Source organism: Pseudophryne corroboree, chromosome 11 (genome assembly GCF_028390025.1).
Source record: "Pseudophryne corroboree isolate aPseCor3 chromosome 11, aPseCor3.hap2, whole genome shotgun sequence".
Classification (NCBI taxonomy): Eukaryota; Metazoa; Chordata; class Amphibia; order Anura; family Myobatrachidae; genus Pseudophryne; species Pseudophryne corroboree.
Window position 1 is genome coordinate 142,372,945 of NC_086454.1, and position 18,391 is coordinate 142,391,335.

The window sequence follows — 18,391 nt, forward strand, 5'->3', positions numbered from 1 at the left end:
TGGTCCCAAGCATTTTGGATAAGGGATACTCAACCTGTAATAAGAAAAAGAGGAGTGAGAACGATACTCATTGTTCCAAATTGGTCACGAAGGGCCGTGGCCTCTTCCTCTAAGACAGGACTTGTTGCAACAGGGGCCCTGTCTGTTCCAAGACTTACCGCGGCTGCGTTTGACGGCATGGCGGTTGAACGCCGGATCCTAGCAGAGAAAGGCATTCCGGATGAGGTCATTCCTACGCTGATAAAGGCTAGGAAGGACGTGACAGCTCAACATTATCACCGTATATGGCGAAAATATGTTGCTTGGTGTGAGGCCAGGAATGCCCCTACGGAGGAATTCCAGCTGGGCCGTTTCCTTCACTTCCTACGGTCAGGAGTGAATTTGGGCCAAAAATTGGGTCCATTAAGGTCCAGATTTCGGCCCTATCCATTTTCTTTCAAAAGGAGTTGACTTCTCTACCTGAAGTTCAGACGTTTGTAAAGGGAGTGCTGCATATTGAGCCCCCTTTTGTGCCTCCAGTGGCACCTTGGGATCTTAACGTGGTGTTGTGTTTCCTGAAATCCCACTGGTTTGAACCACTCAAAACGGTGGAGTTGAAATATCTCACGTGGAAGGTGGTCATGCTATTAGCCTTGGCTTCGGCTAGGCGTGTGTCAGAGTTGGCGGCTTTGTCACATAAAAGCCCCTATCTGGTTTTCCATGCGGATACAGCAGAATTGCGGACCCGTCCACAATTTCTGCCGAAAGTGGTTTCATCCTTTCATATAAACCAACCAATTGTGGTGCCTGTGGCTACTACGGACTTGGAGGATTCCGAGTTGCTTGATGTAGTCAGGGCTTTGAAGGTTTATGTAGCCAGAACGGCTAGGGTCAGGAAAACAGAGTCTTTGTTTATCCTGTATGCTTCCAACAAGCTTGGTGCTCCTGCTTCAAAGCAGACTATTGCTCGCTGGATCTGTAACACGATTCAGCAGGCTCATTTGGCGGCTGGATTTCCGCTGCCAAGATCAGTTAAGGCCCATTCCACTAGGAAGGTGGGCTCTTCTTGAGCGGCTGCCCGAGGGGTCTCGGCATTACAACTTTGCCGAGCGGCTACTTGGTCGGGTTCAAACACTTTTGCAAAGTTCTACAAGTTTGATACCCTGGCCGAGGAGGACCTTGTGTTTGCTCAATCGGTGCTGCAGAGTCATCCGCACTCTCCCGCCCGTTTGGGAGCTTTGGTATAATCCCCATGGTCCTTACGGAGTCCCCAGCATCCACTAGGACGTTAGAGAAAATAAGATTTTACTTACCGGTAAATCTATTTCTCGTAGTCCGTAGTGGATGCTGGGCGCCCGTCCCAAGTGCGGACTTCTTCTGCAATGCTTCTATATAGTTATTGCTTAAATAAGGGTTATGTTATGGTTGCATCAGGGTTGACCTGTTGCTCTGTTGTTGTTCATACTGTTGACTGGGTATGTTTATCTCAAGTTATACGGTGTGATTGGTGTGGCTGGTATGAATCTTGCCCTGGATTACCAAAATCCTTTCCTTGTACTGTCAGCTCTTCCGGGCAGTTTCTCTAACTGAGGTCTGGAGGAGGGACATAGAGGGAGGAGCCAGAGCACACCAGAATCTAAATTCTTTCTTAAAGAGCCCATGTCTCCTGCGGAGCCCGTCTATTCCCCATGGTCCTTACGGAGTCCCCAGCATCCACTACGGACTACGAGAAATAGATTTACCGGTAAGTAAAATCTTATTATCTGGTTCACACTGCATACGGAGAGATGTGGCTGGGGAGAGGGGGAGAGAGAGAGTAAGAGTAGGGGCAGATAGGGACTGGGGGGGTTGAGAGTGGGGTAAGGGCAGAAAAGGACTGGGGGGGGGGGAAGAGAGGGGTGGGGCATTGGGACAGATAGGGACAATAGAGAGAGAGATGCAGATTTTTTTCAATTCAGTATTACATCTCTATGGTGCCACCGCCGGCCACTGGATGGCATCCGATGGAGCTCCGTTTGGGACATGGACACACACACATAAACCATATGTACACTGCACCCCCCACCATACACTGCCCTAATATACACTGCATCCCCCATCCTCTTCCATATTCTGCACCCTCCACCATATACTGCCCCTATATACACAGCACTCCCATAGCCCTCTATATATATTGCCCCCTATACACATATAGCAATCAGAGTGGAGGCACTGGGGACACTTACCGACAGGTGAATCAGTCAGGAAGTGGTGAGACCCTGTGTGGGGTGAGCAGTGCGGTGACCGGGAGGAGGTGGGGTCGGTACTGGGACTGCAGATGATGCATGTGTAGAGGAGGCAGATAACCGGCTCAGCCGCTTTATATATACTGCGTGCTGGTGGAGACCTGGGGTCTTGTGCGTGCCCCTCCTACAATCCACACATGCCATGCACAGACTATCCAGTCAGCTGCTAGTGGCTATTGGTGTCCTCCACTCCTAGACTGTCCGGGAGCTGTGCATGGAATGGTAAGCTTACATGTGCCAGTAATGGTGTATATACAGTAGCATTATAGCCTGCCCATTACAGATACACAGCATCTATATATATAAAATGATAATGCTACATACACTCACACACACTCAGCATGACAGAGCCCAAGCTCACAGCAGCAGGACTTCCAGAAACCGTGCAGCTCCTGTGTGAGTAGCGATCTCCCTATAATCTGGCCCTGGTGTCTGCCATTTCGACAGGTTTTCAACTAGTTTATTTAATAAAAGTAAAATTTTCCGCAAGCCAGCTCACTGCCTCCTTGTTGATACTTATGATGAGTTGTTCTAAAAATAAGCGGCAAATTATTATAAATGACAGTATATAAATCCTAATGTAGGAACAAGAAATAGGCTTTTATTTTCCAAATGTAGGTTTTTTGTTTTTTTGGTGCATGCAAAACCAACACCAAAAGCAATGATGGTTTCTGAAAAAAAGCAATCGTAGTGCGATTCTCTAATCTCTATACATTGTCCACTACCCCATACTATACCTGATCAGAGAAGCCGTCGCCGTATCTCAGCTCTGTCACAAAGTGCTCACAGTTAGCACTGGTCACGCTGTACTGCAACCTCTTCCCCACTTGTTCCAAAGCTGCTCGCACTATTTTTGTTGGTGGGTAGGGTCTTCTCTTTTGGTCATACTTGTTATTGACCTTATAGACGCAGCCAGCTGCAACTCGCTCCAAGCGGTCTTTTTTCACCACGGCTGTCTCTCCAAATGCAGAGGATAAACTGGACCAACCATCTTGATCTGTGTAGAGAAGGGAAAAGTAATTATATGTGTAGGGAATGTACTTGAACTTGACGATCTTCACACTCTTATAGTGTATATACCCTTGACATGTTGTTAGTTTAGCTTCCCGATGCATGATGATACACCCCTATTGTATAGCAAATCAGGAATTACCCGATTTATTGTCTCCTAGTGCATCCTCCAATTAATATAGCATCCTTCAGGCAAGCAATAACTATTCTTCTAGGCCAGTGATTTTCATCCTTTTTTTACTTGCGGCACACTAAACACTATTTTAAAATTGCCAAGGCACACCATCAGTTCCCCACAGAAAAAAAACAACACACACACATTGGCCCTCACAGTTAAAACAAAAAAAAAAAAAAAAAAAATCCACACATACAGTACATTGTTTTTTCTGTGTAGGCCAATCACATTACTCCCCACATGAACTCACAGTGTTCCCCCCATAAATTCATAAATCCTAATGCACCACACATGAATTATTCACATTGTTCCCCCCATAAATCCATAAATCCTATTGCTCCACACAAGAGAAATAACATAACAAATATTAGCCCCTACCGGTCAGCTGTCCTCCTCCCTGTCCCTCAGTGGCGGGGGTTGTTCATAGTGGAGTGCTGCGAATACTGAGCAGCGGGCGGTCAGGCAGGTATGGATGTGGGTGGGCAGGGAAAGCAGTGGATGCAGGTGGGAACTGGAAGATGTGTAAGCAGGCGGGTGGGCTGGCTGGGTGGTGAGACACGGCGGCCGTGACCTATGATATCACACCTCCGCGTCATCAAGGCATAGGTCACGGCCGAAGCATGACTGATCCTCTAAGAAAAGCCCAGGCCAACAGTTCACTCTGAAGGTGCAGGAAGCTGCTCTGGCTCTGCGGCACACCTTGCAACTGGTCGCGGCACACTAGTGTGCCACAGCACACTGGTTGAAAAAGCCTGTTCTAGGCAGTAACTTATATAGTGCACACAATGTAAAAATAAGATTTTACTTACCGGTAAATCTATTTCTCGTAGTCCGTAGAGGATGCTGGGGACTCCGTAAGGACCATGGGGATAGACGGGCTCCGCAGGAGACATGGGCAATTTAAGAAAGAATTTAGTTCCTGGTGTGCACTGGCTCCTCCCTCTATGCCCCTCCTCCAGACCTCAGTTAGAGAAACTGTGCCCAGAGGAGACTGACAGTACAAGGAAAGGATTTTGGTAATCCAGGGCAAGATTCATACCAGCCACACCAATCACACCGTATAACTAGTGATAATAACCCAGTTAACAGTATGACAAATAACATAGCATCAGTTCATGCCCAATGCAACAATAACGTAACCCTTATTGAAGCAAGAACTATATACAAGTATTGCAGTAGAAGTCCGCACTTGGGACGGGCGCCCAGCATCCTCTACGGACTACGAGAAATAGATATACCGGTAAGTAAAATCTTATTTTCTCTAACGTCCTAGAGGATGCTGGGGACTCCGTAAGGACCATGGGGATTATACCAAAGCTCCCAAACGGGCGGGAGAGTGCGGATGACTCTGCAGCACCGATTGAGCAAACACAAGGTCCTCCTCAGCCAGTGTATCAAACATATAGAATTTTGCAAAAGTGTTTGAACCCGACCAAGTAGCAGCTCGACACAGCTGTAGCGCCGAGACCCCCCTGGGCAGCCGCCCAAGAAGAGCCCACCTTCCTAGTGGAATGGGCCTTGACCGATTTTGGTAACGGCAAGCCTGCCGTAGAATGCGCCTGCTGAATCGTGTTACAGATCCAGCGAGCAATAGTTTGCTTTGAAGCAGGAGCACCAATCTTGTTGGATACATACAGGACAAACAGCGACTCCGTTTTCCTGTCTCTAGCCGTTCTGGCAACGTAAATTTTCAAACCCCTGACTACATCAAGCAACTCGGAATCCTCCAAGTCACGTGTAGCCACAGGCACCACAATAGGTTGGTTCATATGAAAAGATGATACCACCTTTGGCAGAAATTGTGGACGGGTCCGCAATTCCATTCTATCCATATGGAAAACCAGATAGGGGCTTTTATGTGACAAAGCCGCTAATTCTGACACACGCCTAGCCGAAGCCAAGGCTAATAACATGACCACCTTCTACGTGAGATATTTTAACTCCACCGTTTTAAGTGGTTCAAACCAGTGTAACTTTAGGAAACTTAACACCACGTTAAGATCCCAAGGTGCCACCGGAGGCACAAAAGGAGGCTGAATATGCAGCACTCCTTTTACAAACGTCTGAACTTCTGGTAGAGAAGCCAACTCTTTTTGAAAGAAAATGGATAGGGCCGAAAGCTGGACCTTAATGGAGCCTAATTTTAGGCCCAAATTCACTCCGGACTGTAGGAAGTGAAGAAAACGGCCCAGCTGGAATTCTTCCATAGGAGCATTCCTGGCCTCACACCAAGAACATATTTTCGCCAAATACGGTGCTAATGTTTAGATGTCACGTCCTTCCTAGCCTTTATCAGCGTAGGAATGACCTCATCCGGAATGCCTTTCTCTGCTAGGATCCGGCGTTCAACCGCCATGCCGTCAAACGCAGCCGCGGTAAGTCTAGGAACAGACAGGGCCCCTGTTACAACAGGTCCTGTCTTAGAGGAAGAGGCCACGGGTCTTCTGTGAGCATTTCTTGCAGCTCTGGATACCAAGCCCTTCGTGGCCAATCTGGAACAATGAGGATTGTTCTCACTCCTTTTCTTCTTATTATCCTCAGCACCCTGGGTATGAGAGGAAGAGGAGGAAATACATAGACCGACTGGAACACCCACGGTGTCACCAGCGCGTCTACAGCTACTGCCTGCGGGTCAGCTTTTTGTTGAGGCGGGATGCCATCATGTCCACCTGTGGCAGTTCCCACCGACTTGCAATCTGTGCGAAGACTTCGTGATGAAGTCCCCACTCTCCCGGGTGTAGGTCGTGTCTGCTGAGGAAGTCTGCTTCCCAGTTGTTCACTCCCGGAATGAACACTGCTGACAGTGCGCTCACATGATTCTCCTCCCAGCGAAGAATTCTGGCGGCTTCCGCCATCGCCGCTCTGTCCCTTGTGCCGCCTTGGCGGTTTACATGAGCCACTGCGGTGATGTTGTCTGACTGGATCAGAACCGGTTGGTCGCGAAGCAAGGTCTCCGCTTGTCGTAGGGCGTGGTATATGGCCCTTAGCTCCAGGATATTGATGTGAAGACAAGTCTCTTGACTTGACCAAAGACCCTGGAAATTTCTTCCCTGTGTGACTGCTCCCCAACCTCGGAGGCTTGCGTCCGTGATCACTAGGACCCAGTCCTGAATACCGAATCTGCGGCCCTCGAGAAGGTGAGCACTCTGCAGCCACCACAGAAGTGACACCCTGGCCCTGGGTGACAGGGCGATCAACCGATGCATCTGAAGATGTGACCCGGACCACTTGTCCAGTAAGTCCCATTGGAAAGTCCTCGCATGGAACCTGCCGAAGGGAATGGCCTCGTATGATGCCACCATCTTTCCCAGGACTCGAGTGCAGTGATGCACTGACACCTGTTTTGGTTTCAATAGGTTCCTGACCAGGGTCATGAGTTCCCGTGCTTTTTCTATCGGGAGATAAACCCTTTTCTGGTCTGTGTCCAGAATCATGCCCAAGAAAGGCAGACGAGTCGTAGGAACCAACTGCGACTTTGGAATATTGAGAATCCAGCCGTGTTGCCGTAACACTTCCAGTGAAAGTGATACGCTGTTCAGCAACTGCTCTCTTGATCTCGCTTTTATGAGGAGATCGTCCAAGTACGGGATAATTGTGACACCTTGCTTCGGCAGGAGCACCATCATTTCCGCCCTTACCTTCTGAAATTGGTAATGACAATCCTGTACCGCAAATCTGAGGTACGCCTGATGAGGTGGATAAATGGGGACATGAAGGTATGCATCCTTTATGTCCAGAGACACCATAAAATCCCCCCCTTCCAGGCTTGCAATGACCGCTCTTAGCGATTCCATCTTGAACTTGAACCTTTTCAGGTATTGGTTCAGGGATTTTAAATTCAATATGGGTCTTGTCAGGAATCGACTCACCACAGTCACATCTGTCCGTCGGTGCGGACTCCGTCCAGGGTCCCTGCGTTCTGCTGTCATCCGCACCTCTGCCCTCAGATGTCATCCTGGCCTTAGGAGCGCTCCTGTGACAGCTGGCGTGTAGCACGCCGCGTTCCCGCCGGGCCGCGGCATGGGCGCCGCCATGACAGTCTCAATCGGTCAGAGCACGGCGGCCAATCCGGTGCTTGGCCGCACCTACTTTCCTCACTCCCACCAATGCCTGCACATCAGGGGGTATATCTGGAGCTGCAGGTTCAGTCTGTGATCATCCTGAACTTTGTGTCACTCCTGCGACTCATGTGTCTGGATCTGGTTCCTGTTCCTCCGTGTTCCTGGATACCTACCTGTTGTTCCGTGTTCCTGGCTATCTACCTGAGACTCTGTGCTCCTGGTTACCTCTCACAGCTCCGTTGAACTACAAGCCTCAGCAACACCTGCTTCTGTTTACAGGCTTCACACCAATCACCGACTCAGTGTGCTTCAGCCTAGCAGTAGAGACTGACTCCAGGTGTGTTCCATCTCCCAACCTGTGATGCAGCTTGCTTGCTGCCAGTGCCTCATCACCTGCACTGTGGACATTGTCAGTCTCCTGCCTCTGCTACCAGGTTTGCCATTTATTACCATCTCTGCTGGCTCCACGTTTTAAACTGCTCTGGTTCCCATACCAGATTATCTCCTGCCAAGTTATTATTCATCAGTGTACATTCATCAGTTATTATTATTACCAGTTATCATTCATCAGTTACCAATCATCCATTTGCCATATTTCTGTTGCCATAGACTTTCAGCTTCCACGCTGCTCTATTGACATTTGCATTTCTTATTGTTTATTTTCTGCTGCCGTTGTGAACTTTCTGTATAATAAATATCATTGCGCCCATGCGCAGAAACTTAATCCAGCCTCCTCGCTTTCTCCCTTCTACCTCCACTGACCCACTAGCGCCCCCTCCGGGGACACAGACAAAACCAAGTCTGACAGTAAGTTCAGGATCAATGGACTCGGACGGTGGTCGGAGTGTGGGGTCAGAGGCCTTACAAAATCTGGTCTCCCGTTTGGATGGTCAAGAGGCTGTGCAGCAGCAGATGTTTCAGTTCCTGCAAGGGATGTCCTCCCGGATTGATACACTACAGCAAACCCTGCCTAGTGTACTTACTACTACAGTTCCGGTTACTCCAGCACCTGCAAGTGCTGTGAGTTCTTCCATACCGGCTGCATCAACTCCAGTGTCACGCTTGCACCTGCCTGTGCCTAGCAAGTATGATGGCAGCCCAAAGTCATGTCGCGGGTTTCTTAACCAATGCGAAATCCAGTTCGAATTATTGTCACACAATTTCCCCACGCCAAGATCCAAGGTTGCCTACATTATCTCACTGCTCTCAGGTTCTGCCCTGAGTTGGGTGTCTCCTCTGTGGGAACGTGCTGACCCTCTGATGAACGACTACGCTGAATTCGTGTCAACCTTCAGACGGATCTTTGACGAGCCGGGTCGTGCAACATCAGCCTCTGCAGATCTTATGCAACTTCGTCAAGGTACCCGTAGTATGGGCCAATATGTCATCCAGTTCCAGACGTTAGCCTCAGAGATCCAGTGGAACAATCAAGCCCTGGTAGCAGCCTTCTGGCATGGACTTTCAGATCGGATTAAGGATGAACTGGCAACCCGCGATCTCCCTGAGCAATTGTCTGATTTAATTTCCCTGTGCATCAAGTTGGACTCTCGCATTCGCGAACGCAACAGTGAACGTGCTCGTAGTGAGCCGCGCAGGTCAAGAATGGTACCTCCTGTACAATTTCAGTCTCCACCTTCTGATGAGCCTATGCAAGTAAATAGGTCCCGCCTAACTCCTGAGGAGAGGTCAAGAAGACTTCGTGAGAGACTGTGTCTTTATTGTGCGGCTGCAGGTCACCAGATTAATTCTTGTACAGTGCGTTCGGGAAACGCCAGATCCTGACTTGTAAAGGAGGAGTCAAGTTGGGATCTTCTAGTCAAGCTCCTTCAAATCAAGACCTTATTCTTCCCGTGACTTTAGAAACTTCGGCTGGTCTTCAATCTGCATCTGCGTTAGTGGACTCTGGAGCCGCAGGAAACTTCATCACTCAAGCTGCGGTAAATAAATTTTGTTTGCCAGTCTGTGAACTTTCATACCCAGTCTACATTACCGCTGTGGATGGTAGCCGAATCTCCAAGGGGAATATCTCTCACCAAACTGTACCAGTGGTGTTGGGAGTTGGGTTCCTGCACTCAGAATTAATAAAGTTCTTAGTTATTCCTCAGGCAACCCAAGAGATCGTTCTAGGTATGCCCTGGCTCCAGCTACATAATCCACAGATTGATTGGTCTACATTACAACTTACTTCCTGGGGTTCACATTGCCACCAGTCCTGTTTAACCCAAGTTTGTCCTATTAAGTCTACCGAAGTCAAAACTCAGTCAAGTCTTCCTGCGGCTTACCAAGATTTCTCTGACGTCTTCAGTGAAAAAGCCGCTGATGTTTTACCGCCCCATAGAGAGTGGGATTGCCCCATTGACCTCATTCCTGGCAAGAAACCACCTAGGGGGCGTACCTATCCGTTGTCTGTTCCTGAAACTGAAGCGATGAGCGACTACATCAGGGAGAACTTACAGAAAGGATTCATGCGTCCCTCATCTTCACCCGCTGGTGCGGGCTTCTTCTTTGTTAAGAAAAAGGATGGAGGATTACGTCCATGTATCGACTACCGGGGTCTCAATGACATTACCATCAAAAATAGCTATCCATTACCACTCATCACCGAATTGTTTGACAGAGTTAAGGGAGCCCGCATCTTCACCAAGTTAGATCTCTGCGGTGCCTACAACCTCATCAGAATCCGGAGTGGTGATGAATGGAAGACAGCTTTTAATACTCGAGATGGTCATTACGAGTACCTGGTAATGCCATTCGGGTTGAGTAATGCCCCAGCAGTGTTCCAGCACTTCGTGAACGAAATCTTCCGTGACGTTCTGTACAAATACCTTGTGGTTTATCTGGATGATATCCTCATCTTCTCTCAAGATCTCTCCTCTCATCGTCTACAAGTCCGTGAAGTCCTCCGACGTCTTCGTGAGAACCGGCTCTACGGAAAACTATCCAAGTGTACCTTTGAAGTTTCTTCTATACCCTTCCTGGGGTATATAATTTCCGGATCGGATCTCCAGATGGACCCGACAAAGTTGGAAGCCATTGCCAATTGGTCCATTCCAAATTCTCTCAAGTCTATTCAGCGATTCCAGGGATTCGCCAATTACTATAGGAAATTTATTCGAGGATTCTCAACTCTCATCGCTCCTATTACCAACTTAACTCGGAAAGGGGCAGATCATTCCAACTGGTCAGAAGAGGCGTTAGCGGCCTTCCAAAAGATCAAGCTGGCCTTTATGTCTGCTCCAGTTCTGTCTCAACCAGACGTAAACAAGCCGTTCGAGTTGGAGGTGGATGCCTCTACCGTAGGAGTTGGAGCGGTTCTCTCCCAGAAGGGAACTGATGGGAAGATCCACCCCTGTGGATTCTATTCTCGTAAATTCCTCCCTGCAGAAGCTAACTATGCCGTTGGAGATCAAGAACTACTGGCGATTAAGCTGGCCCTCGAGGAATGGAGGTATCTCCTGGAAGGGGCCAAATATCCGTTCAACATCTATACGGATCATAAAAATCTGCTATATTTAAAGGCAGCCCAGTGCCTTAATCCTTGCCAGTCCCGGTGGGCTATGTTTTTCTCTCGTTTTAATTTTAAGCTTGATTTCCGCCCAGGTTCTCAGAACATTAAAGCTGACGCCTTATCCCGATCTATGGAGTCCGAAGAGGAAACGTCTATCTCAGTTCCGCATTCCATCCTGAGTCCAGTGGTATTTGCTGCATCTCAAGTTTCTCCGGCTTCTCCTCCTGGTAAGACTTTTGTTTCCCCAGAACTCCGTCCCAAGTTGCTGTCTTGGGCCCATCAGTCCAAGTTCACTGGACATCCCGGTGTCCTGAAAACTTTCAAGTTCCTCTCTGAGACATACTGGTGGCCAAAGATGAAAGCTGACATCAAGGGTTTCGTGGCATCCTGTCCTAAGTGTGCGCAGCACAAGATTCCTCGTCAGTCTCCAGCAGGTCAGTTACAACCATTATCTGTTCCCAGCCGTCCCTGGTCGCACCTGTCCATGGACTTTATCTCCGACCTTCCTCCTTCTCAAGGATATAATACCATCTGGGTTGTGGTGGACAGATTTACCAAGATGGCCCATTTTGTTCCTCTCCAGGGTCTCCCTTCTGCCCCAAAACTCGCTCAAATCTTCCTACGGGAGATTTTCCGTCTACATGGTCTACCCTCAGAAATAATATCCGACCGAGGTGTTCAGTTTGTAGCGAGGTTTTGGAGGGCTCTCTGTTCTGCCATGCAAGTTAAACTGAAGTTTTCGTCAGCTTACCACCCTCAGACGAATGGGCAGACAGAGAGGGTAAATCAGGAATTGGAGACATTTTTAAGACTTTATGTTTCATCTTCTCAGGACAACTGGTTGGATCTGCTCCCGTGGGCCGAATTTGCCCACAATTTCCGCTATCACACTGCTACTGACACAACTCCGTTCTTTGCTGTATATGGGCAACATCCTCGTGTTCCAGATTTCCAAAAACTCCCTCACATTGATGTTCCTGCTGCCACTACTGCCCTGAGTCAGTTCTCTTCAACCTGGAGGAAGATTCATGCTTCTCTCAAGAAGGCCTCCAGCCGGTATAAGTACTTTGCTGACCGCAAAAGACGTGCAGTTCCTAGCCTGAAACCTGGGGACAAGGTTTGGCTTTCTACCCGGAACCTCCGTCTTAGGGTCCCGTCGATGAAATTTGCACCACGTTTCATCGGTCCCTTTCCCGTTGAAAGAGTCATCAACCCTGTGGCCTACAAGCTTAAGTTACCATCTTCTCTGCGAATACCTAATGCCTTTCATGTCTCTCTCCTCAGACCTTTAGTCCTGAATCGCTTCCAAAGAGCTCTTCCAGTCGGCCCCAAAGTTCGAACTCAGCGGGGCGTGGAGTTCGAGATAGAGAAGATTCTGGATTCCCGTTGCAGGTACGGTCATCTACAATATCTTATCGATTGGTCCGGTTATGGTCCGGAGGAGAGAAGTTGGGTGAATTCCGCAGATGTCCATGCTCCAAGGTTGGTCCGTGTCTTCCATAACACTCATCCTTCCAAGCCACGTGGGTGTTCAGTGCCCACCCTTAAAGGGGGGGGTACTGTCAGGAATCGACTCACCACAGTCACATCTGTCCGTCGGTGCGGACTCCGTCCAGGGTCCCTGCGTTCTGCTGTCATCCGCACCTCTGCCCTCAGATGTCATCCTGGCCTTAGGAGCGCTCCTGTGACAGCTGGCGTGTAGCACGCCGCGTTCCCGCCGGGCCGCGGCATGGGCGCCGCCATGACAGTCTCCATCGGTCAGAGCACGGCGGCCAATCCGGTGCTTGGCCGCACCTACTTTCCTCACTCCCACCAATGCCTGCACATCAGGGGGTATATCTGGAGCTGCAGGTTCAGTCTGTGATCATCCTGAACTTTGTGTCACTCCTGCGACTCATGTGTCTGGATCTGGTTCCTGTTCCTCCGTGTTCCTGGATACCTACCTGTTGTTCCGTGTTCCTGGCTATCTACCTGAGACTCTGTGCTCCTGGTTACCTCTCACAGCTCCGTGGAACTACAAGCCTCAGCAACACCTGCTTCTGTTTACAGGCTTCACACCAATCACCGACTCAGTGTGCTTCAGCCTAGCAGTAGAGACTGACTCCAGGTGTGTTCCATCTCCCCACCTGTGATGCAGCTTGCTTGCTGCCAGTGCCTCATCACCTGCACTGTGGACATTGTCAGTCTCCTGCCTCTGCTACCAGGTTTGCCATTTATTACCATCTCTGCTGGCTCCACGTTTTAAACTGCTCTGGTTCCCATACCAGATTATCTCCTGCCAAGTTATTATTCATCAGTGTACATTCATCAGTTATTATTATTACCAGTTATCATTAATCAGTTACCAATCATCCATTTGCCATATTTCTGTTGCCATAGACTTTCAGCTTCCACGCTGCACTATTGACATTTGCATTTCTTATTGTTTATTTTCTGCTGCCGTTGTGAACTTTCTGTATAATATCATTGCGCCCATGCGCAGAAACTTAATCCAGCCTCCTCGCTTTCTCCCTTCTACCTCCACTGACCCACTAGCGCCCCCTCCGGGGACACAGACAAAACCAAGTCTGACAGGTCTGACCGAACCGTCCGGTTTCGGGATTACAAACATGGTCGAATAATAACTTCTTCCCTGTTGAAGGAGGGGAACCCTTGATCACCACCTGTTGAAGATACAATTTTTGTATTACATTTAACACTATTTTCCTCTTTTGGGAGAAAGCTGGTAGGGCCGATTTGAAATATCGTTGAGGAGGCATCTCTTCGAATTCCAGTTTGTAACCCTGAGACACAATCTCTATTGCCCAGGGATCCACCTGGGAGTGAACCCACATGTGGCTGAAATTTCGAAGACGTGCCCCCTCCGGGCCCAGCTCCGCCAGTGGAGCCCCAGCGTCATGTGGTTGATTTTGTAGAAACCGGGGAGGACTTCTGTTCCTGGGAACTAGCTGTGTTGTGCAGCTTCTTTCCTCTGCCCCTACCTCTGGCAAGAAAGGACGCACCTCGGACTTTCTTGTTTCTCTGTGATCGAAAGGACTGCATTTGATAATGCGGTGCTCTTTTAGGCTGTGAGGGAATATAAGGCAAAAAATTTGACTTTCCAGCCGTAGCTGTGGAGACCAGGTCCGAGAGACCCTCCCCGAACAATTCCTCGCCCTTGTAAGGTAAAACCTGCATATGCCTTTTTGAATCGGCATCACCTGTCCATTGCCGAGTCCACAGGACCCTTCTGGCAGAAATCGACATAGCGTTTATTCTAGAACCCAGTAGACTAATGTCTCTTTGAGCATCTCTCATATATAGGACAGCGTCATTAATATGCCCCAGGGTCAATAATATAGTATCCTTATCTAGGGTATCAATTTCCTCAGACAAGGTATCCGTCCATGCCGCTACAGCACTACACACCTAGGCCGACGCAATTGCCGGTCTTAGCAAGGTACCTGAATGTGTATAAATGGACTTCAGGATAACCTCCTGTTTGCGGTCAGCAGCATCTTTGAGGGTAGCCGTATCCTGTGACGGCAGAGCTACCTTCTTGTATAAGCGTGTTAAAGCTTTGTCCACCCTAGGGGAGGATTCCCATCGTAACCTGTCCGTTGGCGGGAAAGGATACGCCATAAGAATCCGTTTGGAAATCTGCAGTTTTTTATCTGGAGATTCCCAAGCCATTTCACATAACTCAATTCAGTTCGTGTGAGGGGGGAAAGGTTACCTCAGGCTTCTTTCCCTTATACATATGCACCCTCTTGTCAGGGACAGGGGATTCCTCTGTGATGTGCAAAACATCCTTAATTGCTATAATCATATATCGGATGGATTTAGCCAATTTTGGCTGTAACTTTGCTTCATCGTAATCGACACTGGAGTCAGAATCCATGTCGGTATCTGTGTCAACAATTTTGGGATAGTGGGCGCTTATGAGACCCTAATACACTGGTGGGCGATCTCCAAGCGCTGCTATATAGATCTGGAATTCTTGTGTTTGAGAACCCTCGAAAATAAGCAGAGTACAACAATATTTTTGAGGGAATCTCCGGATTTGGCCGTTCACTTGTAGTATCACCAACGACTGACCTTTGTTAATTACCCTATGTTCCCATAAAGGTTTCTTTCACACTCTCTTCAATTCAAGGCGCTGTGACATCACCATCTATGACATACAAATCATTAGAACCAAGCTTACCTTAATGATAAGCTCTATGTGCATCCAAAAGTATCTTTAATGGTTCCTCCTTCACTGGAATCCTCTATCAATCCTGTGTGCGTATATACAGCCTCCCAACAACTCATTAAAAAAACTCCATCAGTCCTTTTTTTATATAAAAAAACGATAGTTTCTCTTTAATTTCCACAATCCGCATAAAAGAGATTAAAATTCCATACAAAAATAGAAGTACCCAATTTGTAGACAGGCAGAACCACTTCCACTTACACCCCTAAGATGGAATGGGGGGTTAGGTACAAACCACTACTGATGCAGATGTTAAAGCCAATCAAGTAGGTGTCCAAATAAGTGGTTGGCTCAAGCCTGGGGTCTTCTGATATAAACACCAACGCGTTTTGGATATCAATCCTTCCTCAGGGTGTAATATTGGAAGTAATAATGCCACTGTATCAATCCTTCCTCAGGGTGTAATATTGGAAGTAATAATGCCACTGTATAGGTCATTGGTACGGCCTCATCTAGAATACTGTATTCAGTTCTGGAGGCCATATCTTCAAAAGGATATTAATACATTAGAAACTGTACAAAGGAGGGCAACTAAAATGGTGCATGGCCTACATCACAAAACATACCCAGAAAGACTAAGAAATCTCAATATGTATAGTTTGGAGCAGAGAAGGGAAAGGGGGGACATGATAGTAACTTTCAAATATATCAAGGGTTTTAACAAAGTCCAGGAGGGAAACATTCTCCAAATGAAGAGAAGCAATAGGACACGAGGACATGCACTGAGACTGGAGGGGGGGAGGTTCAGGGGAAATTTGCGGAAAAATTATTTCACAGAAAGGGTAGTGGACAAGTGGAATAGCCTCCCATCAGAGGTGGTAGAGGCTAAGACAGTAGAGCAATTTAATAATGCATGGGATAGACATAAGGATATCCTTACAAAGAAATAAGGATCAAATAAGGTTAGAGATAAAAATAATATAAAAAAAAAAAAAAAAGGGGCAGACTAGATGGGCCAAGTGGTTCTTATCTGCCGACAAATTCTATGTTTCTATGGTCCTTTATACCCACTACCCATATCACATGACAGTGTCAACCAATAGGATTACTCCATCCCAAAAATCCTATATTCATATACAATTATTAACTTTAAAACCTCATGCATATATCCATTATCAAACATTAAATACATACATCCAATATAATGTTTATAATCTCAAATGACAATAGTAAAAATCTTCAATTCATATTTAATAAGTTATCTCTAAAACGAGGCTGTGATTCCATTTCCATTACTCCCTATTGCAACAATGTCCCCAATCCTGGATCAATATGTCCATGTTTTTCTATAACTTGATCCACCTTTCCCAATCTCCACAATCCCCTTCGGTTTGTTGTCTCCTAGTTGTCATGGATACCACACGTCCGCCGATAGTTCCTTCTATTCAGCGCGGGTAAATTCAATCCATGTCCCTGCATTGTCATGGATACAGACTCCCTCTTCCGGTATCTGAGGCGCATACGTCATATCCTTTATCCCCACTGAGAGCCGTAAATACCGAAGGGATTTCCTTAATGGCGATACGTCATATCCGGCTTTTGGAACGCATACCGAAAGTTCAGTATACTGGTGTGGAACGCAAACCGCTATTCCTCTCTCCCCAATTGGACATACAGAAAAAGATAGACATACGTTAGTTATATCCTTCTCATGTGCCACCAATCATAACCACAGGCTATTTATATTATATTATATCACTTGAATACACCAATATTTCTTAATAAATATTTCATTATATCTGCATTATGTTGTCAAACTGCTACATATATAATGCTGCTCCAACGGGATCTAAAGTGATCCTATCTATCTCATATATCAAATTCTGGATCCATAAGGTTTCATATCTCCCTTGGAACGGTAAGTATCAAGGGTACACTAATTATCAGATTATTTATAGGAACCATTTCGTCTCAAAGTCCATATTAAGGCCCTTCGGGTGTAATGTTTTGAGTTCAAAGATTTTCCTCATCTCTGCCTTCGCTAACCTTTCCTCCTCATCCTTTCTACGCCAATTGGAACTTATGCCCATAATTGCACAGAAGCTGACAAGTTGATTAATGTCACAGTTGTGTATTTTTAAAATGTAATGAGACATTATGTGTCTCCATTCCTTTTCTGATATTTCGAACGTGCTCTGCCATACCTATTTTTAGAGCCCTAGTGGTGCGTCCAACGTACTGGGATCCACAGGCACATTCGAGCAGATACACAACATTTTTAGTTGAACAAGTCAAAAAATCCTTAATAGGAAAAATCTGTTTAGTCTGTGTGGATGTATACTCTGTGACTTTGCTTCTCTTATCGCTGCAGGTGCAGCACATCATACGTGTGCCGCACCTGTAGAACCCCTTAGACTTAATCCTAGTCTGCATCCTTGGAACGGCTAACACACTGCTCACAACATTATCCCGCAAGTTTTTTGCTTTCCTATATACGAACCTAGGCTTTTTAGAGATATATCCCTCTAGTGCTGGATCTCTAACGAGGATATCCCAATGTTTACTCACGATATTTTCTACTTGTTTGTATTGGCTATTGTAGCCCGTAATAAATGTTACCTCACCACTCGCATTATTTTTATTTTTTGCTTTATTTAAACAAGCAACTCGATCTAATTCAGCCCCGGTCTCTCTCGCCTTTTCTACCATCCGTGGATCATACCCCTTTTCTAGGAATTGTTCTTGTAGGATATTCGCATGTTGCTCATACGCCTCTATGTCAGTACAATTCCTTCGAACACGATGAAATTGACTCATTGGTATGCTACGCAACCAATTTATATGATGGTTGCTGGTAAATTCAATAAACGAATTACAGTCAGTATCTTTCACATAGTTGCTAGTTTTAATCTTGCCACTGTCTATATGAATCCTCAAGTCAAGAAAACTGACTTCTACTTCACTTATATTAAATGAGAGTTTGATATTATAATGATTATTGTTGAGGTGTGTACAGAAGGTATCCAGGGAACTGCGATCACCCCCCCACACAAATACAACATCATCAATATAACGATGCCATGACACCAGGCTGGTGCCCTGCTGATGACCCCCCCATACTGAGTTTTCCTCCCAGAGGGCCATAAACAGGTTAGCATAGCTGGGCGCCAGCCTGGTGCCCATCGCTGTACCCGTTAA

The 18,391-nt window shown here is 47.1% G+C and overlaps 1 protein-coding gene across 10 annotated transcripts in view; it reads right to left on the minus strand.

Moving 5' to 3' along the window:
- The window catches only part of LOC134969140 (phospholipase A and acyltransferase 2-like), a 217,271-nt gene that overhangs the window by 42,868 nt on the left and 156,012 nt on the right, over positions 1-18,391 (minus strand). For all 10 annotated transcript variants that reach the window (XM_063944881.1, XM_063944883.1, XM_063944884.1 and 7 more), the window contains one exon: positions 3,002-3,261. In XM_063944881.1, the coding sequence (XP_063800951.1) occupies positions 3,002-3,261 (260 nt within the window). The remainder of the gene's footprint in view (positions 1-3,001; positions 3,262-18,391) is intronic.